The 25920-nt window shown below is 46.0% G+C and overlaps 1 protein-coding gene across 1 annotated transcript in view; it reads right to left on the reverse strand.

Moving 5' to 3' along the window:
- The window catches only part of Gyc88E (Guanylyl cyclase at 88E), a 132150-nt gene that overhangs the window by 38022 nt on the left and 68208 nt on the right, over positions 1-25920 (reverse strand). Inside the window, exons 10-12 of the mRNA XM_084600127.1 lie at positions 14425-14571; positions 12050-12206; positions 6862-6971 (exon numbers count right to left, since the gene is read on the reverse strand). Coding sequence (XP_084456253.1) covers positions 6862-6971; positions 12050-12206; positions 14425-14571 — 414 coding nt within the window. The remainder of the gene's footprint in view (positions 1-6861; positions 6972-12049; positions 12207-14424; positions 14572-25920) is intronic.

A 25920-nucleotide genomic window follows, 5' to 3' on the forward strand; every position in this document is an offset into this window, starting at 1 on the left:
CACCAGCGACTCAGTCGCCGCCTCCGCGGACAGTCGCCTGAGGTTGGGCCCCTTTCCACCCCTACGAGGATCACGCAGCCGCAACTCTCGAGCCACCTCGACATGGCCACTGATCCCTGGCTCTCAGCTCCGATCCTTTGCCACCCGCCGCGAACACCACCATCTTTTCACGGCGACGTCTTCGAAGACGCTGAGGATTGGCTGGCTACCTTCTAGCGAGTGGCTCGGTACAACGGCTGGAGTGACGAGCAAAAGCTCAATAATGTTTACTTTGCCCTAGAAGAGTCTGCGCGTACGTGGTTCGAAAACCACGAAGGCGCCCTTACCACCTGGCAAGCATTTTGCCATGAACTTCTGACCACCTTCCCCAACGCCGATCGCCGCGAGAAAGCTGAAGCTGCACTTCAGTCCAGAAACCAGCGGCCAAATGAAAGTGTAAGCATGTTCTGTGAAGACATGACCCGTCTTTTCCAGCGCGCAGACCCCAATATGAAAGAGGAGACGAAGCTTCGCCACCTCATGCGTGGAGTTAAGCAGGAGCTGTTTGCGGGCCTCGTTCGCAGTCCACCGCGTACCGTTGCTGAATTCCTCGCGGAAGCAACGACCATGGAAACGACGCTCCAACAACGTGCCCGGCAGTACAACCGAGATGTCAGCAGCCTGGCCCCACATGTTTTTTCGTCGTGCCATGGAGGCGGTGCGGACGCCTTACGTGACCTCATTCGGTCGGTTGTTCGAGAGGAACTCCAACGTTTCCGTCTGTCTCAGAGTGCGCCAGTGACCTCACTGACCGAAGTCGTCAGAGATGAAGTACGCCAGGCTGCTCGTGAATTCCCGGTCACCAACGTACTGCAACGCGGCGATGAAATGCCCACGCAAACATCCGTTGTTCCTCAGGCAGCTGCCTACAATCCTGTCGCTACCATGCCTCCACGGGTCGAAGACAAACGAACGTACGCGTTCGTTGCACGTCAAGCAGCTGCCTGTGGGCCTATTGACCCGACACCGGTGGTTAGTCACACCAGTCCATGACGTATCGGCTCAAGCTGTGGTGCCTGTTACACGCCCTCGTAAGTCGGACGTGTGGCGTACGCGGGACCGCAGGCCAATCTGCTACCACTGCGGGGAGGCCGGCCACCTGTACCGTGCATGCCCGTATCGCCGAGTGGGACTTCGCGGCTTCGCACCCGATGCGCCCTGTCCACGGAACGGCGAACGGCCGCTCGAAATAGCTCATCTGTCGGCCAGTCAGAGGCCTGGGAGATACAGGCGCTATGACTCAGGATCGTCATCTCCGCTGCGGTACCGTTCCCCAAGCCCTCGCAGAGACCCCAGCAATACTGAGCGGCGTTCTGAAAGTCCACACCGGGAAAACTAATTCCGGCGGTCTCCGGAGGCAGGGCCGCTGCTGTCGGAAAAATTGAAGATCCTCCGCCGCCGATACACCGATACGCTGATTCCTCGCAGGGGCAGGGTAGCGACAGCATCCGACGGGCTACTTCTGGTTTGTGCGTGACACTTGACGGATAAAACACGATCCCGTTACTTGACACGGGTGCAGACTATTCAGTGATGAGCCACGCCCTCGCCCAGGAATTGAGCAAAGTTGTGACGCCATGGTTGGGCCCTAGCAGTCGTACGGCTGGAGGTCACCTCATTAGCCCGGCCGGAAGGTGCACAGCCCGAATTTGAATCCGCGGTTTCGTCTACGTTGGGGAATTCGTTGTCTTGCGCGAATGTTCGAGAGATTTGATTCTGGGGCTCGACTTTCTGCAGGCAAACGGTGCTGTCATCGACCTACACGAGGCACGAGTCACATTCTCGACCAAACGGGCAGTGGCACGCTTAGACACCCGCGATCCCTGTAGCCATGCTCTGCGTATTGTGGAGGATGATGTAACGGTGCCACCACGGTGCAGTGTCGCAATGCGCGTGCAGAATGACCTATTTCATGACTTTGAGGGCATGGCGGAGGGTCATATCCTGCTGCTGCTTGAGAGGGATCTCATTGTTGCCCGAGGCCTCGTCCACCTACGGGATGGCTGCACTACCGTTCTGCTCACCAACTTTTCGAACGAATTTCAGCACCTCGTCCAAGGCACGGTAATCTCCTTCCTCCAAGACGTCGCGGAGTGTCCACATTTGTGCACCGTGGAAGAAGCCCTTCAAGACGACACTGGGCCTCGTCACGTTGTGCCACCTGTCGAAATAAACACCGAGTTATCACCGGCTCAGAAGGATCTGCTTTCGGCTGTCTTGACAGATTTTGCAGACTGCTTCGCAACGTCTTCCAAAGTGGGCCGAACTCCGGTCGCCAAGCACCGTCTAATAACAGACGAGACCACGCGCCCCGTATGCCAACGCCCATACCGCGTTTCTCCAACGGAACGAGCAGCGATTCAGAGACAGGTCACCGAAATGCTTTCCGACAATGTCATTCAGCCGTCTACAAGCCCGTGGGCTTCCCCGGTTGTTCTCGTCAGAAAGAAGGACAATACTCTGCGGTTCTGTGTCGATTACAGAAAACTTAATCTCGTCACTAAAAAGGACGTTTACCCACTTCCTCGCATAGACGACGCACTCGATCGACTGCGAGATGCACAATACTTCTAGTCGCCAGACCTAAAAAGTGGGTACTGGCAAATAGAAGTGGATGAGAGAGACCAGGAGAAGACGGCTTTCGTGACACCCGATGGCTTGTATGAGTTTAAGGTGCTACCGTTCGGCCTATTTTCGGCACCGGCCACGTTCAAACGCATGATGGACACCGTTCCGTCCGGTTTGAAGTGGCAGTCGCGTTTGGTTTACCTGGATGATGTCGTCATATTTTCGACCACCTTCGACCAACACCTAGAAAGGTTACGCCTTGTGTTAAAAGCTCTCCGAGACGCCAATCTGACAATCAAACCAGAGAAATGTCACTTCGGCTTTGAGGAACTTCGCTTCCTTGGTCACGTGGTCAGCGTAAAAGGTGTTCGCCCGGACCCTGAAAAGACAGCTGCCGTTTCTGGTTTTCCGCACCCTACTGACAAGAAAGCGGTTCGCCGGTTCTTAGGTTTGTGCTCCTATTACAGACGCTTTGTATGAAACTTTTCGCACATCGCAGAACCGCTAACCACACTGACTCGAGATGACACGCCGTTCCTGTGGGGAAGTGAACAAGAGGCCGCTTTCCTTGAGCTTCGCAGCCGCCTACAGAATTCTCCGATACTAGGCCATTTTGACGAAAACGCCTCAACTGACGTTCACACTGATGCCAGCAACGTTGGGATTGGTGCAGTACTAATTCAGTGGCAAGACGGTGCACTTACCCGCTCCGAAACCAACTATTCAACTACTGAGAAAGAATGTCTGGCGGTAATATGGGCCCTCACCAAGTTCCGACCATACTTCTACGGCCGACCTTTCCGCGTTATAAGCGACCACCATTCATTATGCTGGCTCGCGAGCCTCAGAGACCCCTCAGGACGATTGGCTAGATGGAGCCTTAGATTACAAGAGTATGACGTAACAGTCGTATACAAATCAGGACGGAAGCATCAGGATGCTGACTGTCTGTCGCACTCGCCCATCGCCATATGTCCAAAGGAAACGGCCGATGGTTTTCCCTTTCTGAGGGCTATTAGTACAACCCAAATGGCGCAGCTGTAGAAAATGGACCCAGAGTTAGCGTCATTCGTCGACTATCTGCAGGGCGTCGACGCCCGTATTCCCCGTGTTTTTCATCGTGGGCTTCAAACGTTCACTCTTCGTGGTAACGTGCTCTACAAGCGAGATTTCGCTAACAGTGAAGAGACGTTTCTCCTTGTGCCCTCCGAGTTGCCCCGAGATATATTGAGTGCCTGTCATGATGAACCCACCACCGGCCACCTGGGGGTGAGCCGTACACTTGCACGAATTCGTCAAAAGTATTATTGGCCCAGGTTACTCCCATCGGTGCGGGCTTATGTACGCTCATGTCGTGACTGCCAACGTCGCAAGTCTCCGCCATTGAAACCCGCTGGATTTCTTCAGCCTATTGCTCCGCCGAAGACCCCTTTCCATCAAGTGGGCATGGATCTTCTTGGTCCTTTTCCGAAGTCCCCGTCTGGCAACCATTCGGTAGTCGTCGCAACAGACTACTTAACACGGTACGCAGAGACCGCGTCCCTTGTTAAAGATACTGCAGCCGAAGTTGCTCAATTTTTCGTTCATAAAACTGTCCTACGTCATGGCGCCCCCGCCGTGGTAATCACTGACCGTGGAACAGCTTTTACGGCTCGTCTAATCCGGTTGGTCATGACTCTGACTCACACTAGCCATCGACGTGCGACGGCGTATCACCCTCAGACCAACGGGCTGGTGGAGCGCCTCAATCGCACCCTCACCGACGTGATTTCTATGTATGTGGACGCAGAACATCGCACCTGGGATGCGCTTTTTGCCCTATATAACTTTCGCGTACAATGCCGCCACTCAAGAGACGACGCGACTGACCCCTTTCCAACTTGTCTTCGGTCGCCAAGTGAGCACGCCGTTGGATGCCATGATGCCAGTTAGTCCTTCTTGCGGCTCTGACGCCGAACTTGACGCCGACATCTTTGTTCAGCGTGCTGAGGAAGCGCAGCAACTAGCACGCCTTAGAATCCACCGACAACAGGCGAATGACGCTGCTCGGTATAACCTCAGCCGAAGAATCGTCACTTACGAGCCGGGCGACCTCGTCTGGGTTTGGACACCTGTTCGTCATCGCGGCCTATCTGAAAAATTACTGTGCCGATACTTCGGCCCTTACGAGATTGTTCGCCGTATCAGTGAAGTCACCTACGCCGTTGTTCCCGTAGCTTCAGTTCCATCCCGAAGGCCACAGCGTCCTGAAGTTGCGCACGTGCTTCGGCTGAAGCCCTATCATGATCGTACGTGACTGAACTTTTAGTCAACGCCGCTGGGTCCTTGTGACACTTTAGTGCGCCCTTTCGCTGACTTCTTCCTAGTAGCACCGCGTCGCATCGAGTCGATGCTACAGAGGAGGGGGGCAGTGATACAAACTATAGTCGACGACGAAGCGGAGGCAATCAGTGGCTAGTTGACGTAGACGATGAAGTGGTTGCTAGTTGGCGTAGACGACGAAGTTGGTTGCCTGGAACCGCGCTCAGACCGCTGCTCGGACCGCTCTCGCACTTCGGCAGTCTTCTAGGCTCAGGGCGTTGCCTGGACGTTTGGCTCAATACCCGTTACAATATATTAATGATCTGCCTAGTTGTCTTGCTAAATCAGAACCATTTCTTTATGCGGATGATGATACTATGTTAGCTACTGAAAAATAAATCACCTCATTAACATCTGTGCTGACTACTGATCTCAATAATATTTTAAACTGGTGCCATCGTAGCTGCTTGCAGATCAACCCTTCTAAGACAAAATTCATGGTATTCAGCTCCAATCGCAAGGCTCCCGTACACATCCCACCACTTACTTTTAATTCCCATTGCATCGAACTTTCAGAACATTGAACATTTCTTGGCGTTACTCTGGACGCTAACCTTGAATACAATAAGCATATTTCTAACTTGAAACAAAAATGTGATTCTGGTATCAGAGCACTACTTAAAGCGCATCCCTTTTTCATTCGTGACACTTTAATAGCTCTTTAATACGCATTCATTCTTAGTAATTTTAATTACTGCATCAACTTGATGGGGAAACACTTACCCATCACATTTATATCAACTGCAACATCTTCAAAATCAGGCCATACGTACAATAACCTACAGTTCATAGCGCAGCGATACGCTATCTCTTCATCACGACCACAACATTTTGTCGATCGCTTCCCTGATTACCTGTCGTCTCGCAATCCTACTTTATAAAGCTGTGCACAGCACCATACCCTCAAATGTAATCAACAGGGAGGCCCTCACCAATAATAATGAAACAAGATTTGCTAAGGACAACAATTTTCTATTACTAACAAATCGAAGGAACTACAGCAACCACACGACTCTTTTTGCTTCTTTACAAATTTGGAATAACCTCCCTTCTTATGTCAAAAATCCCCGTCTCTGTCCGGTTTTAAACAACAACTGTTATCCGTACTATCGCAATAGCGTCACATACCTTGCAAACAAGTTTTTTTATATATATATACGGCTTCCTTCACATTCAATTCATGAGTGTTTTCATATGTCCGTTGGGAAGATGTATCAATTTGAATATAATTTTCAAGTCCTTTATTTTAACAATACCAGCCGCGCATGGCATTTTTAAACTTGTATTGCATTCCTAAATGTTTTATTTTTACCATATTGTGTTCACCGATTTTGCGCTTTTGACTGCATTTGCTGTACCAATAATATTGTTCATAAGTTTATACATCCATCCATAGGAGGTCCCAATACAGCCTTGAGCTCTGGGACCTCCTTCTATATTATTTATGTAATACTTGTTTTCATGAATAAACAAACTTATTTTTCTTATGATAGTTTGGAAATGAATATATTCTTGGGAGGTGCAGAATCAAGTTTTAACGTTGTATATTCAAAGGTTTGCCCATTGAATACATGCGTCCAGCAGTATGTTCGCTGATAGTGCATGCTGTAGTGCTGGATGATCCATTCACATTAGTTTCTGCTTTTATGCTCTCCAACGTTATTCATGATAAAGCTAAAAACCGCCCGTAAGAGGAAGCGCAGAGATCTTCTCACAGTAGACGTGGCGTCTCTCCTGGGATATGCGTTCAATGTTCTATCAAAAAGTATGCCTAGTGATTAAACCTCTTCATTCTCTGAACGCCAAGTGCAAGTGAAATCCAGGGTTACGCCGCCCTTCCTCTCGCAATAACTGCTCTCCGGATGACATGGAGTTTTCAATACTAAGGCTCACCTCACTCGTGCTTTCCATTCGCGACGCCGTGTTGACGGAGTCACCGAAGAGGCAGTACCGCGGCATCTTGAGGCCCACCACGCCGGCCACCACGGCCCCCGAATGAACGCCTGCATATGCGTACTTACTCTGTAAACGCCAATTTCATACCTCTCACGTCGAGCTGAAAACAGACACATTTCTCAAGACAAGATTACGCGCTCCCACTCTGAAGAAAACTTTCTAGGGCACTGAAGTCTGCTTCATTGGATAAACGCGAAACCATTAGCGTTTGTTGCTGCTGGTGATCCTGAATCTCATGATAGTTTGGCATGCGACTCCAGTGAGACGTCGCCACGTTTTGCAACTTAATATGAATCACGTGATACTTTTTTTATGTGACTCCGCTGAAGTGCCATTATTTTGTGTTACCCAATTGCCTTACGAAGACAAGTCCCCTTGAAGAAACGTTGGCTCGGCTTGCGAACTGAGGCTCGCCCTCGGCCCTTGTTCAGTGCTATTTTATGGTGCGTAGGTATCTCCATTCTATAGCTTTACCCTGACAATTCCTTATCATCCAAAACCTCATGACATTTATCATGACTTGGTCATGATGTCACACGACGAGTATGAAGTTGTATATCTCAAAGGATGCTACATGCAAAATGGACGCAAAATGGATGCAAACAAAATGCAAAATGTACCAAATTTTGTTCTAGTAAGATTCTGTTGGAGGAAGTAAATATTTCATTACCTAACTTTGTCCAACCTTCTACTGCCAGACGAACACGACACACTTGGGAACACACGCTGCAACCGGTCTTTGCCCGAACAAATACATCTAGGTACAGTTTTTTTCCCGGGCCATCTCTCATTTTAATTTGCTGCAAGAACTTTTTCCAGAGCAGTAAATTTAACAAGGCACTGGAAGATCATTTGCTTGGTTAGGCTGTTCAACTTTTACTAATAATATTATTATTTTATATTTGTCTGCTTTGTTCTTGCCGAATTGTGCTGTGTGTTGTATTAATTGTCTATTTTTTATTGGATAGGCTATCCAATTTAAAATAATTACTATTAATATTATGATTTCTTTATTCTCTCCCAATTGTGGTGTGTATTGTATTTTTGTTTTCTGTTTGTGATTGTCACATGGTATGCCCCTCCTGCCTGGGCTATAAGGGCTGCAGTATTTTTAAATAAATAAATAAACCAAACTTCACCTTTAGTTTGCGTGCTGTATGAATGATTTTGCATATTACATGATTACGCATATGACAGCAATAAACTGATAAAGATGATATATGACTGAAGACGCAACGTATACATTTTCGTACGACGTCACATGACCTTATGATTGATGACATCCGGCGACACAATCTGCGGACGTAATGAATTCTTTTATCATCGAAATGTTTACCATGGATACACAAGGCAGGCCATTTTATCTATTAACTTTGCGAACGTGCGTACATATAACGTTTACGTAATGTTCTTTGTTTTACCGTAGCAAAGACCCGTTTTCTGGAAGGGCAAAATGTGATCGACAAAGGCTAAAAACTATGGCTCAGCGAGCTCCGATCTCATGAAAAGGGTAGTGGCTTAGCCATGTCTTGTTCTGACTTCCCACTGCTCTCCAAAAAAGCTGCCCACGCAAAGTTAGGTAGAGTGGACAGCAGCTACAACGCTTGGCACATAGTCACCGCTTTCTCGGAGGCGCGGCGAAAACGACATAAACAACCGGCGAGTGGGTGCTGTACACTGCTGAAAGGGGGGGATATATGAAGTCTCAAATTTTAACTATGTACTGTTTAAATATGTACTGTCAGCAGCAAATCTAAATAACTAAGCGCGCAGGGCCTATCTTACGCCGTCCGCCTGCCACTTGTTTTGCTTCGGCGATCGATTTCTAACTTTGCCATTAGAACGTCGCATTCAACTTGCGCAGGCTAGTTTTGTTGCCTCTGGCTCGAGTGGGTGCAGCGAGAGCTCTGAGCTGTCTGGCTTACTGCACTTCGGTTTTGCCATCATATTAATATTATCAGTGTCTGATTGCACTGCAATGGCAGTAGTGAAAATGCAGTCCTCAAATAAAACAGATGCGCAGCTGTCGAAAGCGCAATGAGAGCGTTTATCTCTGACGACAAGGACACAAAGGATCGCAAAATCTAAAAGAATGCTTCGAAATTTCACGAGGATATGGTTTGAAAGAATTTTGTGTGTTGTGAAAAGTGCGCAAAGTGGTGGCATCGAAACGCGAAAAAACACAAGTCAGAAAATCACCAGAATGCCCCAAAAACATTCCTAATTATGTGTATCATGCACAACAAGTTGCGTTTTCAGAACATTCCTGACACTCCTGAATGGTGTCTAATTGACAGGCTCAGAGAACATGAGTTGTCACTCTGGAACAATTACAATATAAACCTACTCAAGTACTCTATGCAATTTAAAGAATGCTCTCCACTTTTGCATAAACCATTGGTAATGGCCACAGGAGAGATAGGTTAAAGAGGGTGATTCCGAAGGAGGCCCAAATTGGCCAGTGTGCTTTAGACACTTTCGTAAGTACGGCAAAGGTTCATATGTCCTAGAGAGTTGGTTGATTCTTAACCAGGTAAAATTGCTGGAAACTCTAGGTATCAGACTGCTTCTTCTTCTTATAGCTGTGTCTCGCACTCTCGTGTACTGTTTATTATCACTCGCAATATTTGACCTGTTTATTTTTTTTAACTTTGCATCAAGCCCTTTTTATTAATGCACTCAGATCATGTTTGAAAGCTGGCCCCTAAAAAGGTGTTAATGAAAGAGGGGTATATGCGCGCATGTTTGTTTCGGTTGGACCGCATAAAATCTGGGTTGAAAAATAGCGATTGCGTTTTGTGCTTCAATTTCAGTGTCGTGTCTCGGTGATAATCGCTTTAATTAATGAATAATATTTCCCCAACTAACCTAAAGCTTATTTTGTCATTCGTTTCGTCAGGCAAGTCAAGTCACTTTGTTTTACACCCTACCCAATCACCGATCCTGGTTGGAAGGCCTGTCTGGCTTTTGACTAATTATTATAAAATGTACTTCATTCAGTGAAACCAATGAAACAGAGCCATGCATAGAGCCAAAGCACAAGACTTCTGAGCGGTTATTTTGATGTTGTCGGTGCATATTATGCACACATTTGTGTCTCTTCAGAAACTTTACATTCAATGTTAGTTACTTTCTCTCTGCTGCCTCGTATCTCATAACTAATGGCAACATGGCGTCCAAATTTCTCTAGACAGATTTTCTTTAGTGCGGAATGAAAGAAAAGAAAGCCATCTATAGGCAGAGGTTTTTCAGTGTCACTCGAAGTGCAACGTCAAGGCAAAATAAAACGTCGACTGATAATAAAGAATAAATAACAGAATAGATAATAATTAACCCGGAAAAAACTCGGTCGGCGATTCTAAACTCCAAAAAATGCAGAAAGTTTCAGAAATTCTTAGTTGTTTTTTTTAATAGATATTTATTGCCTCAGGGCATTAGTAGAGTATAAGATGAAGGATGAATAAATGAATGGAAAAAGGTTGTCTGATTTTATAAGTCCAGAAGTGAGCGATGATGAGATCTCTGCGTCCAAGCAACATATGAGGCAGGATTGGCTGCTGTTGAAAAGGTTGGCGGGTGAAACCACCACGCTTATTACTCTTTTTTTTACGAAATCGATTTTTGGCGTGAGTTACCGCGATTTAAGTACTATTGCCGCTGGCTCCTTCCTCTGAACCACTGTCTCTACTTGCACAATGCGAACAATTTACCTTTTGCGCTTTGGCGAAAACGGCACCGGGCCGCGCCTGGGATGAGACTTGACAGGCTGGGCCCTTGTTCAGAAGGCTGATAATTTAGAGACACCAACCCGAGGTTGGGTCTGTTTTTTTGTCGTATTTTGCTTGCGCAAGGCAAGGGCCACAGAATAAAGGCTTTATAGTTGGCTAATTAAGACTCATATCTTCATTAAGCGACTGCGCGATACAGCGTGCAATGGCTTGGACAGGCCCCAAAGCCCTGTCCCGGCACTGCCACGGGCCGAGCTCAGACAGCTCAGAAGCCCTTTACCTCGGGCTCGGGTCTTGTCCGGGTCGGGGTATATTTGCCTCGGGCAGGCCTGGCCGGCCTACCCTGTCCCAAAAACACACAACTTTCACGGAAGCGCAAATATGGAAATGGTGCAGAATTATTTGGAATTAACAGCAGGAAGTGTTCTTCTCGAAATCTTCCGAACTCTCTTTCCTCCCCACGCATTTGCCGTGAACAGACCTTTGCTACCCGTCAATACCTGAACGAAAGCCCACAGGCATTACAGTTTCTGCTTCCCCGTCTCTCACTTCGGTAACAGATGACGTACTCATTTCGAGATTCGCGCCATGCTGTCACCTCTTATTCTTCTCTGCCGTGACTTGGTACAACCTTCCGCACTGAATCGATAGAAGCGGCATATAACGGTAAGTCAAGGCATCCGCCGTGATAGGGCTGCCTCCCCTTTCTGGGCCCAACTAATTCAACGACGGCCCTTTGTCGGTGTCATGAAAGGTACATGGAGAGTAAGACAATCTCATCGAGTATTTGGTTACAGGATCCACCCTTTGTACTTAGGTTGAGCAGTTGCAGTTTTGAAGTGGGCATGAATTCGCGACTAGAAGACTTCCTGTTCTTCCTAAGCAACTGTACTCACTCCAGCCACCAGTTACAGCAGCCAAAGTACCTTTATGCTGTCGGACTCATAATGCAGCTTTGCCACACATGCCGCAAGCCTTCACCAATGCACAATTTTTTTTATAATTACTTGCAATGCTAATCCTAAATATGCGGTATCTGTATCCTCAAAGAATTATGTCATCCTAGCTATGAGAGATCTACTATTAGAGGTTTATGCAAACCCGTCATCTCAAATGTATTTCTTTCCGTATCATCGGATCAATGTATTTATTTATGTGGGGGGCCTGGCCGGACCCGGACCTGTGCCGGTTCCGGCTTTTAAAATGTCGGGTTGTGCCGGGCCTCCAGTCGGCCGCCTAGAGTCTGGGTTCAGAATTTCAACCCGCGTATACCTCTTGTTAAGCGTACGGAGGCTACCGCTTGACTCAGGCTCGACATAGGAAGCCTTTGTATACACTAATGCAGTCTGCCTCCTTTGATGCAGACCTATGCTTGGTGGTACGACTAGAAGACATACCGACGCGTATCTTGAGGCTTTTTCCCGTGGATGGGTCCTTGAGATCTCCAATGACCTTGACCATAGCGAGACTCATCTCGCATACCTTCTCCGAATGGTTCGGCTCCGGTTCGGGCGCTCCGGAAACCACCATGTAGGCGTCGCCAATCGTCTCCACCTGAAGAAGAAGACAAACAAACGCTGTACATGATCTCTAGTAAACTTGAGTTGTCCTGTCGGTCTTTGCTACTGTTTCTTACACTCGCTTCTCTGGCAACATTTTTGTAATTTTTTGTTCCAAGTTTTGTGTGTTTGTCTGGAGATCTAGTAAGCATACTAAATTGTGGCCACAGCACAGAGAGTTTTCCCAAGGGAAAGCAAAAGAAGCATTGTAGTTGCCTCAAAAGTAAAACGGTGCACGCGAATGTACAGGGTTCTTTTTTTGCAGTCGGTCTACTAATGAATGCACATGCATAACAGCGTGGGTAAATACATGTGGAACATGCGGATGACAAGTGCTATGCTTTTGTTCATCTCACTAGCAGTGCAGCCGATGCAGCGCAGTTTTCTTATTTTCATCGGGCCAGCTCCATCCCGGACCGTTTACGTAAACGTAATATGAGTGCTAGGTTTTTCAAAACACCAGGGTGTCCTACCCAGTAGATCTAGATAAAAAGGATTGATAGCGATGAACACATTGCTGCACGGCGTGTTTGCATGAAGCTGCGAACTAAAGAAAGGAGTCAGTTCTTTTCCGCATTTCTCTCTCTATCCTGTAGCCGCGGAGCTTGGCTGTTCCTGACTGGCCCTTTTCGGTGCACTTTAGCCACGTCTGCGGAATCTCACCACACAAATATTAGCAGCTAGGAAAACGGGACATAGTAGAACGTGACATAGACACGAGCTGCGCTGATGTGAGTGTCTCTTTCTTTTTCTATGTGCCCTTTCTTTCGCGCCGTTCATTTGTGTGGCAAGTAAATCCTCTCCCAGGCGATGAGCAGGATGTTTTCTTATCACGGCAGCCCGGTAAAGGCACGAATAACATTCAGAGCGTAACCAGTGCTATGTTCTCGCACAACCGCGTAGCAATCAGCGCGCGTGTTGAAACGCGAACAGCCACAGCTAGAAGAGCAGCCCTACAACAGGGCACGCGCTGAAGACAGCCGCCTGACACATAGTAACAGGCGTGATGCCGAATACAGCGGCAAACAGGGCAATTGAAGCCCTGGTGTCTGTCCAAGGCACAGGCTCCTGCAATCTGGCGAAGTTTTCGGAAAGCGGTGGACCACAATTGGTAAGAGGGTTTTTTACCTTTTAGGTCGTGTTCGTGTGCTTTAGCAGAAGGGGCCACCTGATATTTCTCCAAGTAAAAGCTCGTGCTGGACTAGAAACATTTAGCACAGCGAGAACAAGGTATATTTGGTTCAAATGTTCTTTTTTTTGGCGAAGTTAAGAAAAACGTTTTCTTCTGAAACTGCACCAACAAGCACCCAATTAAATCATTACTTTATGCAAGCATACTAAAAGACAATTTTCATGCATAAAGAAGCATCCGGGCTACAAAATATGCCGTTCTTTCAGTGTCACCAATGACATTAAATTAATAATTTACAGACTGCTTTATATGCCCCATGATTTCTTTTCACCACACAAACCTACAGAACTAACGAGGGCAAATGACAAGAATGAACTGGTTTAAATGCAACCAAATTTTGTTTTGATCGATGCCAGGCTTGAAATTCCGAATAGGGTTACTGGGAACTGCATTTGTAAAAGGCCTGTTTAACTACTCCTTTTCGCGGCTGAGCATTATGATACTGTGGCTACGGGGTAGTTGTGCGGAGATATTTACCACCAAGTTTAAAAAATCGTCGATTCGTAATCTCATCAATGCTTCTTTGTGAAATTCTCCGCACAACTACCACGTGGCCACAGTGACGTAGTTCCTATTTTCTTTCTCTCACCACTGCCTATCGGAATCCATTAGACAGTGTATATATATGAAGGTCGGGCAAATTAAAAGCCTCGTCAAGCCCAAGCGTTCGCTATATAGCAGTCTTCCTCTGCAGGCCTTCGACATGAGGCTAGACAAGACTTCGAGCAAATGCTCCCGCTGCATCAGAGCGTTATCAAAATAACGCGCACATCATATAGAATATATTTTTAGAATAAAGTTGCTATTTATTGTTATTTAGTTTTTACCGCCATTAGAATGCGTACAATATATTTATAACCAATCCAGCAGGAAATCCTGCTGGGACATACACAGCATTTCTGCGAACGAACGTGGTGCGCTATGTGCTGGCGGTAACTTGTAGGAAAACAATTCTAGCTAAGTTACGTCAGTCATAACCCAGCATATTGCGCCACGGCAGGTGTTTACAAAGGACGCTTACTTTGTAGACGTCGTGCTTCTCGGTGAGCTCATCGAAGAGTGAGTACATGGAGTTGAGCATAGAGACCACCTCCATGGGAGTGATCCGACTGCAGATCTCAGTGAACGACACCACATCGCTGAAGAGAATCGTCACCGACTCGAAGTACTGCGAGAGAAGCATAGATCAGTCATGCAAATGAAGTCGTTTTTCCTCCAACAGGTGGAGGAAAATCACATGATTGACTAGATTTAAGGCTTTTGTAATTCCAGGTTGCTAACTATCTTTTGCTTAAATTTGGATGTATGCTGAGACCCAGTATGTGGACGCCCCTTCTTGAAAATGTCGTTAACAACTGCGTATTGTTAAGTGAGAATACGTTTTTTAACGAGGGACAGAAAATATTGAAAAGAACACCTTTTCAGCCGCTACGTTCCACACAAATTTCCAGTGCCATATTGCAGTCCGCCTCTTACATTCACAATTGTAGCTTTGATATGGGCTTTATAGTACTTTTTTTTACCCGAAAATAAACCCAGCGAAAACAAAAATAAAACACGCCAGAGTGCGCTCCCGCTCCGCGAATGCAGTGTACTGAAGCTTGGAACATTAATGCAGCCGCTTCCGACAGTGCCGCTAATGTGACTGGGCAAAAATAATTATGTGTTTTTTGGCGGCCAAATCAAACGTAACATAAAATCTGTGACCAGTCAGAGAAAGAACGCTAGCAGACGACGTACAAGGAAGAGGAGCACACACACATGGGACCTGTTCGCATCCAGAGCAGACGACAGCTGGCGCTGCGTTTCTCCGTAATTCAATTTCCTAGTCGTCAAACAATTGTTCTCGTCAGCTTCCGATGAGCAGTAACATTTTGCTTTTGAATTCTATGTGCACAATGAGTAATTAGGACTGCGAAAGGCTGCGGTTTCGAAAACAATTCGAACAACTGTGAAACCTCTTAAGATGCTTTTACATATTGTGACACCCGCTAATAAACTATGCGGAAGACGAAGAGAAGGCCTAGAGGCAACCTGTACTGGAATTCTGAGGCAAACCCAGTCGGTTTAAGTGGATCGTCAACGGTACAATTAAACATCATGCTCGTAACGTTACTGGTTGAAAGGATCTGAACTTCCAATGCGGAGCAGAATTTTGCGTCTGATGTTCGTCCTGCGCTGACCGCGAGCGATTAATACCCCAGTCACACAGTCATTTTCAAAGGCGATTGAGTCGATAGCTTTCGAAATTTTAGATCGCGATCAAACTCGAAGGAGTTGTGCCACTGCTACACGGCAAAACTCGAAGGCTATTGAAATAGTTCTGGTGTTTGGCGCCAAACTTTTGTGGCGCCGCTATCGTTGCTTTCAGTGTTGCTTAAAGAACGAAAATCGCTCTATAAAAGCAAAGTAAAATATAACTGTTACCTTCTTTTTTAGTAAATGGTGCTTAGTTTTCATTCAATGACAGTTTCTTTTTTTTTTTTTTTACACGCTGACGTTCATACGGCTGTGCTTTTCCATGCGTTTGCTTTTCTTGGCGGCGCATGTTGCAGTGGTAGAGAGTGCATAAATAATATGCCTCAAAAAAGAGCGATGATATTTTAGAATTATTACAGATATTAATATTTTACCGCGTAAATTAAAGAGATGAAATAATGTTTGTTCACGTTTTTGTATCTTAAACGCACTGTTAACGGCTTGAGAGGCTAGTTGGTGCTGCATCTTATTCAGAAATGTGGCGCAACAAACACAAACACAAGAGAAGATACACAACACATGCGCACACTACCAACTATAATAAGAATCTGAAAACACTTCCTCTTCACCACTCCTCCTCTTCTACACTCAGGCACATCTCATCTTCCTCTTCCTCTCTTCTTCCTCTTCTTTACCAAGAGGATAGTGGCACTTTCTTCCTCGCAAACCATAAACATCGTCCAAACTTGGCAGTCACAAATTCTACACTGTCTTGTTACTCCACACCGCTGCTTTGCCCAGTAACTCATACCACGCTGGACAAGCAAATATCACCACATAGTCACACAGTCATACAGTAAAAACCACTGCCACAATTACAGTAGGAAATGCCCATCCACACCACATAAGTTATGTTGTGTGGATGGACATCCACACCACATAACTGTATGACTGTGTGACTATGTGGTGATATTTGCTTGTCCAGCGTGGTATGAGTTACTGGGCAAAGCAGAGATGTGGAGTAACAAGACAGTGCAGAATTTGTGACTGCCAAGTTTGGACGATGTTTATAGTCTGCGAGGAAGGAAGTGCCACTATCCTCTTGGTAAAGAAGAGGAAGAAGAGAAGAAGAGGAAGATGAGATTGGTGACTGCTATGTTTGGACGATTTTTATGGTCTGCGAGGAAGAAAGTACCACTATCCCCTTGGCAAAGAAGAGGAAGATGAGATGTGCCTGAGTGTAGAAGAGGAGGAGTGGTGAAGAGGAAGTGTTTTCAGATTCTTATTACAGTTGGTAGTGTGCGCGTGTGTTGTGTATCTTCTCTTGCGTTTGTGTTTGTTGCGCCACAGTTCTGAATAAACGCGCTGTGCACATGTGTGCGTGACGCTCCACGGGTCAACGCTAGAACCTTGCGCGACGTTTGAAGGCCTTGATCTCGATAGAGTTCTGAGCTGTTCCGTTGACTCGATAGACTATCGACTCAATGACCATTGAAAACGCCCGTGTGGCAGCTTTCGAAGGCCTTCAAGTCAATAGGCAGTCGGTTCGAGGGCCTTCGAAATGCCCGTGTGACAGCGGTATAAAACTGCCAGAGAGAACCAATGCAACGTATTTTCCATATTAGTAGTAGAAAACTATAACCCGCCCAGGGTAGGATCTGGGGTTATATTTATTGTTATTCTGCAATTATTTAATAGATGAGAATATTACATACAAACCTATCTTTCTGAATTGTTCTGAACAATCTTTGTGTAAATGACGGTTCACGTGTGGTCATGATTAATACAGGGAGGCCTAAACCAATTGCAAGTTTCCTTCAGACGTCATATATTAACTAAGGTATACACAGTCGTATAATAATATATCAGTCTCATGCATTTTCAAATATCTAGGTGGATATATTCAAGCTTAAACAAAGGCGCCCGTTTAATAAGCGACGTTAACTTGCGCCCACAAGGGGTACTGTCGCTGTAACTACTAGCTATTGTGCCTTTTTCATATTAAAGAAAGAGTACACAAATGCGAAAGAACTATGGTAATCAAACCTGTGATTAGCGAAGTAACTATAATGATCAAGAGCTCAATTTATAACTTCCACAGAACACTGGTTTCCCGCCTGGTTCATTCGAAAACACCCAGAAGTACAGATGTTTTCCATTAGTGGTTTCACTGATTCCAAAACCCCCAAATTATTCAGCCATCCGCTAAGTTCGCTGCTTGGGCGGATTCGTCGTACACTCATTCATGCCTTCACTGCGACTTCCAAATGATATGGTAATTTCGCCTATTCAACTCTCTTCAGAGAAACCGTTTCGAGATTAATGGCTTCGTTTCTGGAGCACACACAGCATCGAAAACTTAAACTTTGGAGGACGTTACTATACAGTAAAATAGGGATCAAAGAGAATAAATTCATCATTTCGTAAAGGCATAAAGACAACGAGCAGGGTTGCATTTGCGCGTCCACGCCAGTTAATTAAGCGTCCAATGGTATGCGGGAAGGCCGTCGTCAATCGCCCCAGGGGTAGAGAAAACAAGCCCAGTTCAGAATGCACTGTTCTCAACTATCGGCCCTCTTTCCGCCCACGATGGCGGTTCACGTTAAGTGCTATGCGCCGGTGCTCGAGCCCGAGAAACTTATCGAGCGTCTGGCACAGCGCGCGCTCATTAACGGCTCGCGTCTAGCAGCCAAAGACGCCGCATTCCCTCGCTTTCTTGGAGAGAATTTCACCGAGATTGAAACTTGATTCCTCGCTGCCCGACCGTGTTACTCGGACGCCCGTGTCGCCATCAGTGTTCACAGCGGTGGGGTGCGGGTTGCGTAAAAATGTTCCTGGGTCTGGTAACCTGTGTCACTGTATTTGGACGGGGGAGTTTAATGACTGCCATACTGTCGCTGTCGCGGTGATTTATGAGCACTCACGCACGTATGGCCTTAACTCTACATGAGCTTTATCAGAGGCTACCCACGCCAGGAACTTTCTCGACCGCAGACTGCAGAAGCGTTCTGTAGGACTCGTAACTTGCAAGGAGATGTGTCGCAAGTTTGCAAACATCTTACGCATGACAGTGAGAAAGGTCGAGGTTAACTTTAAAAAATGCCTCTCTAGGAGTATCTACTACTGTGTGCTTGGCTCGCCAAATGAAAAGAGGGGGGGGGGGGGGGGCTCTTTGCGATTTTTTCAGCGACACGGTCTTCAACTAACGCTTCTGATAAAAGCTCCAATAGATTTATATTTTTCGTACCTCTTCTGAGCATAAAATCCGTCATCACATTCCTCATTCTCCTGCTCTTCTATTTCTAGAGTACAGAGTAGAGAGTCCGGCTGACATCTCTGCCGTTCCATGCAAGTGCTACCCTTTGTTGCTTGCTTATGCACCTAACCAACATGTACCCAATAAGCATGATTTGCTTCTTGACCGTGGTAAAAACCCCAGTCAAGAGCTAAGCTACTTCTAGGGCAAAGCGAATGGTCGTCCTTGCACTTCAAAACCTTTTTCCCATCGATGTCTAAAGGGCTCCAGCGCAGGTCTCCCTGGGCAATCATGTATTCTAGTTGTTTTTGTCAGGAACTGTCAAATACAGCACATTCTCTTGTTCGCATTACGCCTATTTGTGGCACCGCGAGTGCATTGGAATGAAAAAAAAATGTTTGGATTTAGCCTAAGTGCTTTTTCATAAGCGCGCTTTGTGTTGAACATAACTTAGAGCCGATGTTGGTTTTGCTTTTTGAGAATTGAAGTACACTGCAATTAAGGCGTACCTCGTTTCATGACCTGTCTTATTGTTAAGGCTGCTGAATTTGTATCATCAGGAACTATCATTTTCACTACTCAGTTAAACACAATGCTTGGTATTTTATATGTATTAACAAAACGCAGTGTAACGAACTCTCAGAGCTTCGTCGGGGACGAGAAGAGAATGCTGGTGCCAACTCTACTTCGGCAAATGTCTTTCTTCTTTCATGGCTCAGTTGAGGTGCCCTTGGAAACGTGAGACAGATATATTCGTATACTGAGCCTATCATTTTCTTGAAACAAATCTTTTGTGGTGAAGAATGTCGGAAAGACAGCTATCGAAAGCAATTATGAAAATATATCTATCGAGAGATCGGTAAATGTATAACTAAGAGTAAATCTTTAAAATTAGTTTTTTACTCCTTTAACCTCCCTATGCTTCATATTCTAGCCGGGTTCAACAAACCCGTTGTCTTAGCAAGTTCCTGCCAACTGAAAGTGACTTGGGCGATTGATGGGGGGGGGGGGGGGGGTAGGGAACAATCTGCTTCTGCATCAGAATGGTTTCGAGTTCATACATGCGACTACATCGTTTATTCTTCCGATTTTCTATACTTTGGTTGCAAAGCAAACCTACGCTAGTCGAGCTATTTTGCGTGGCAAAGCGTGGGCCAAGGTGCGCATGCGCAAGCAGCCGCGTGACGTCAGAGGCAGCAGTTGGCGTGACGGAGCTGCCGTCGCGGCCGCGCTCGGCCGCGCTCTTCTCTGGTGCCGAAGAAGGGACGTCATACCCACAGCCGGCGTCAGCTGCGCATCACTCTCTCCGTTGCTTGTGCGGAGAAGAGGTGTGTGTGGTGTATATCCAGTTTTGAACGCGCCGCCAGAATCGACCAACTATAGAGAGGGAGAGCCCGGCCGCTGCTCAGCGCATAGTCTAAGCTATCCTAAGTGTAGCCATGCAGCTGTTGCTTTCGCAACTCAACGAGGTTTAACCGGAGCTAAACCACTGCGAATTGTTTAGAAGGGTGGATATTGGGAAGCTGTTGCTGCACCAATTACTTCGCTTATAATAGTTGTTGCTCCATGGCTATGTCTTTAGTTCTACTCTGCGCAGTAGCCTGCGTATCGCAGTCTAGGCACGCTGTTGTTAATGCCTGTGCTGCTCCTGATAGAGCGCAGCAGAGGGGCATCAGAGGTAGGACTAAATGTTTCGCAAAGGTAATACCTTCTTAATGTCCTCTTTTATGGTCGGTTAGAGCTAACTTCTTTTCAAGTAACTGAGCTGTGGCTCGTTCGGAGATCTCGTCTCCTTCTGTTTGTCTTTCTACCTGTTGCATCGCAGCTTTTAACGATTTCATGTCTGTACCACTCCTAGGCCACCAAAAGCGGCTAGCAGTATTGTATAAATAAACAAAAAGAAAACAGTCATCTTCGCATTCTATCCCCGATCTGGCCCCGACACGCCGAAATCATACGCTAAGACCATTCAGTTCTTAAATCTTCTAATATATATACAAGTGGCTGCTTTGAACAGCTCCTTAAAGTAAGCTGACAGTACACAAAGAACACTGCACGCAAACATGAAGTCCGCATGCGATAATGACTTTACAGGGTCTCACATGTTTCTCCACTGCCGCTAGCTTTGGGCGCACATGCAGAAGCGGGGCCGGTAGCTTTCAAGGTTTAGGGGAGCGGTTCATTGTGCAATAAAAGTGTCAAATAAATGTTCGCATACTGCTACAACCACAACAACCAACTGAAACTGTTTTGAGTTTTACTTCAGGATCGGCAATATTAGTGGGGCTGTCACCCTTACCTTCGCACTCTACTCAGGCTCTCTAACAGCGTCAAGAAACGCTTCCCTACGCACTTCCTGCAGCCGCTGTGCGACAAACCCTTTTCATGTAACTGCTTTAGAGTGCGTCGGATGCTCCTACAGGTAGGACTAATGACTGCATGCATGTTGGTCATCATTTTTGTTCACGTGCAAGGTTTCCCAGGAAATCAATTTGTTCGCAGTCCTCTTTCGCCGACCGTAACTGACATGAACAGGCAAAATACCTGAAATATGCGCTCCAGACCTAAACACAGATTCTGCCCACAATACTTTCAATATCCAAGGCCTTTATTAAACTGAGTTTCTGCCCACCGATGTAAGCCTCACACACGAGAAACTTGCTTTATGATGGGAGAACAACGAATTCAGAACAATGTACTGACGAAAAAAAGAAAGCGTACGAAAACTTCGTATTGTGCGCACACAGGCGCTATATGCACGGCAAACTACGACCGTCTCAAGAGAACATATGTTTGTGAACTTTTCAAACTAAAACCTTTTTCTGTGATTTGCCTTCGGAGGCAAGGTGACTGAGTTACAATGGTGCCGACTTCGTGTGTTCAGAGACCTCTAGGTTCGTTCAACCTTAATTACGCCAATGACAAACTGCCCACCATAAAATTAACATAATTACTATAGTCACTTCTATTTTAGGTTGTATACTTTCTCCGTGCTCTCAAATAAACAGTATGGTGTCCGGATGTACAGTCACTAAACGGATATTTTGTATCATCATTCGGTGTTCAAAGCTTTCATCACTTCTGGTTATTAAAATACAAGCCTTTCCTGCGCTTATGTGGAAGGCGCACTGTGCAATTTTCTTCAAGTAAAATGTTACGCTGCCATTGGTATTTGCTCGATAAGCCGTAACAATGTTTTGACCGCTGAAGAATGGTTCATTTTGCTCTGTCCGCCCCCGGATACATATTAGCGTTCTCGAGGCAGAACAGTTCTAAACATGAGATGATTCATACCATATGTATACCATTGCGCTCAGCAATGTAAATGAACGAGATTTCAAGACTCCCTTTTGTTTCATAGGTGGCATTGCTGAAGTGTTGTCCTACTTTATAGTTAGAAGCAGCGAAGACGCCAGCTGGAGGAGAGGAGAAAGCGCAGTTGACTCGTACTTTTGTTTTAAGGTAGACTGTATATTTAAAGGCTTTAACTGTGCAATTACCTGGCATATACCCATCGCTGGCCACTGTATCAAGCTTTCTTGTCTTTGGGGGAAGTCAAGCACCGCAGTTTGCGCGAATCAATTCCTGGAGTGTTGTTTAGCCGGCTGTACGAACACACTTTTATTGAGGCATATGTCCCATTTATCGCTGTTTATTGTACACATGCATGTATTTTACACTCATTTGTCAGTCCCTTATCATAGAAGAAACACGAGCAGGGCTTCACGCATTTCTGCTTACTGGCAACAGAACTGAATTTACAGCTTTGAGCGCAATTAAAATCTCCGTGGCCAAAACAAAAAATGGTCGAACACTCATTCGCATCATTTCAATTCTTTATTCTTGTTGAAGTTAGCAATACTCGACTGAAATGATGCATACATTGTGATCCTAAACAAACTGTACTATTTCATCAAAATGCGAAGTGGAAATTTACTATGTCGTCATAAAAGAAATAGAATGAATTAAAATAGTGATTCGCAACTGATGTCTTACAACCTAGCATATGAGCCTCCGATGGTCTACTTGTGTCTCCAAACCACGCGCTGTCTGCGCCTCAGGTAGGCGATTCCATTAATCGGGTAAAATGACACGCTCACAATGCACACCGTCTTTTCAGCTGCAATGCATCCCGAAAGTATCCATTTTTTTTCGATATTGAACATTCGGTACCACTTGCGCCTCGAGTGAAAGTTATTGCATAGGTAATGCTTTCCCTTCCTGTGAAACTTGAGCAGCTTGATAAAGTAATATGTCAGTAGCAGGAAAAGAAAGCACTCACTACCGTGATCTCGCAAAACGCTTACAAGAGATTCTAAATTATCCACCAGAGCTAGTGTGGACTCTGTACGATCTACGAGGGAACTAGTGGATATATGTAGTGAAGGCTATGTGTGCATAGATGTATCATCCCAGAAGAGTACTCCCCCATGCGGTTTGATGCAAATCAAGGTGAACACAACTGCAAAGCGGCGCGCAGGTAACATGTAAGCAACGTTGAATGAAAGCACAAGCACAAGTGCACGAAGGACATCCATCAAGGTGAAGGAGACAGAGTACCTCGATATTACATACCATGACGAGTGGAAAAATAAATATCGCTACAGAAGTTTGTTGCACGCGTATGCGAAAGGGTTGAAGGTTCCCGACTTCTATTCCTAGAATTCGGTTATTGATGCTACTCTGTCTTCACTTACTTTCTTCGCTGATTCGTATTGTGAGTAAATGAGTAATATAACTGGTCATACAAATTACGAAAGAGGTAAAAATTTCACATTCACGACAAATTTCTCAAAAAGGTTCCTATGACCAAATGAAGGTATTTTAGCTGAAAAGAAAATTCGGTTAAATTGGGTGTGGCAAAAATCAAAGTAAGGGCATGCCGATTGCAGTGCATGTCCCGAAGGCTCGTTCGTATCAAGCTAGATAAACTTGATCCTAGGGAAGGCACGATTCGAAGGGGAGCCAGCCGAAAACACAATACGTTGAGCGGTTAAGCACAGATTTCTGAACGTTACGCAACATAAAATATAGATTTTATCCTTTATTCGAGCGCACAATACCCACGTAAGTTTGTCAATCCTTGAAACGCTGGCTTTTATCGTTTTGAAACTCGTAGGGCGCCTTTCTAGGTGATATAACGTACGCACCTGTCTTCGAACATGTTCTTCTCCGTGTCGTTACGCAACTGCGAACTAGCCGCAGATGTCCAGCAACGACTGTACTGGTCAAAAGGGACATCAGCTATGTGCAGCATGAAATTGAGGACGTAAACCTAGATTATACGCTTGTTGAAATCATTCCCGCCGAGAAGGGACAGCGGAGCACCTACGTCCTCAACGTCTACAGCTCTCCCAAGGATCACACCCAGGAAACAAGTAAACTCCTAGGCAAAATTGTTAGAAAGGCCAGAAGGAATCAGCTTATCATAGTTGGAGACTTCAACGCCCATCACCCTAAATGGGGTTACTCGAAGACTAATGGTAAAGGCACAGAAATACTAGGGAAGATTCAGAAGCTGGGCCTCACGCTACTGAATGATACTACCTAACCCACGAGAACTGGCAACAGTATATCGAGGGGCACTAATCCTGATCTGTCACTAGCTCGAAACGCTATCAATCCCACATGGCTCAATACTGAGGAAGACCTTAACAGTGACCACTACATTCTTGCCATTACAATACAAACCAACTCACGTAATAAGAGGGTATGGAACTCCTGTAAGCACACCGACTGGGATAAATTCAGGAACGCCTGGGAGAGTAATGCGCCATGCAGCATCTCGGACTTGGAGAAGTGGGTCCTGGATATATGCGTAGACGCCCTTAAGCACACCAGCAGCACAGAAATGGACGGGAAGCAAACCATCGTAGACTCCAGGCTAGCGCACATGTGGGAAGCCAGACACGCGCTCATGAAGAAATGAAAAAAGCAGAGAATTAATCGGAAGCTCAAGTTACGCACTGCACGGCTTGAGAAGGAAATTGAAGAACACGCCATTAACCTTACAGGCCAGAACTGGTAGCAGGTATGCGACGAACTTAACGGGCAGCTTGGAAACAAGAACACGTAGAACCTTCTCCGCCACCTTCTTGATCCAGCCCAGTCCAAGACAGTCAACAGAAACGCTATAGGCCAGATCATCCATGCATATCGCGTAAGCGGTGAACAATTGTTATCGTCACTACAAGATAAATATGTAGACTCCAGCAAAGATGAAGATTTGTACCCGGACTACACGGGACGCAACAACCCAAATCTTGGCGAGCCTTTCTCGGACGCAGAGATCTGGGCAGCACTGTCTCAACTCAAGACAAAATCTGCGCCTGTACCAGATAAAATCAATAATAAGATGCTGCGGAACCTAGATCTAAAGTCGGTCACAGCGCTCACGGATTACTTGAATGAGTGCTGGGAGAGTGGTAGCATACCCCAATCCCAGAAGTACGCCAAGATGATTTTTATTCCAAAACCTAACAAGATGATAAACCTCGATAACCTAAAGCCAATCTCGCTTACCTCGTGCTTAGGCAAGCTAATGGAGCATGTTGTGCTTAATAGACTGCAGGACTCTGCCGAAGAATACTCGCTTCTACCACATACCATGGTGGGCTTCAGAAGGGGACTTTCTACACAGCATGTCATGCTTTAACTGTCACATGACATCATAACAAATCTAAAAAGGTAAATATGCAGGCTATCCTGGCTGTCGACCTAAAGAAAGCATTTGACAATGTCTCCCATTATACATACTAGAGCACCTAAATGAAAAAAACCCTGGATGAAAGGCTTACAACTACATCAAGGCTTTCTGAGTGAGCGCTCGGTGGAACTGCACGTGGACAATTTGAAATCCGACTCGATAAAGCTGGGAAACAGAGGTACCCCTCAGGGGGCTATTCTCTCTCAGTCAGTTCAGTCGTTCAGTCGTGTCCGACTCTTCGTGACCCTATGGACCATGTCACAGCACGCTTTCCGGTCTCTCACTATTTTCCTAACATCACATAACTTCATCTGCAGCGCCTCGAGGATGCCATCTAATCATCGGGTTCGCTGCCT

The sequence above is a fragment of the Amblyomma maculatum genome, chromosome 4 (genome assembly GCF_055883805.1).
Source record: "Amblyomma maculatum isolate TAMU_Amacu chromosome 4, ASM5588380v1, whole genome shotgun sequence".
Taxonomy (NCBI): domain Eukaryota; kingdom Metazoa; phylum Arthropoda; class Arachnida; order Ixodida; family Ixodidae; genus Amblyomma; species Amblyomma maculatum.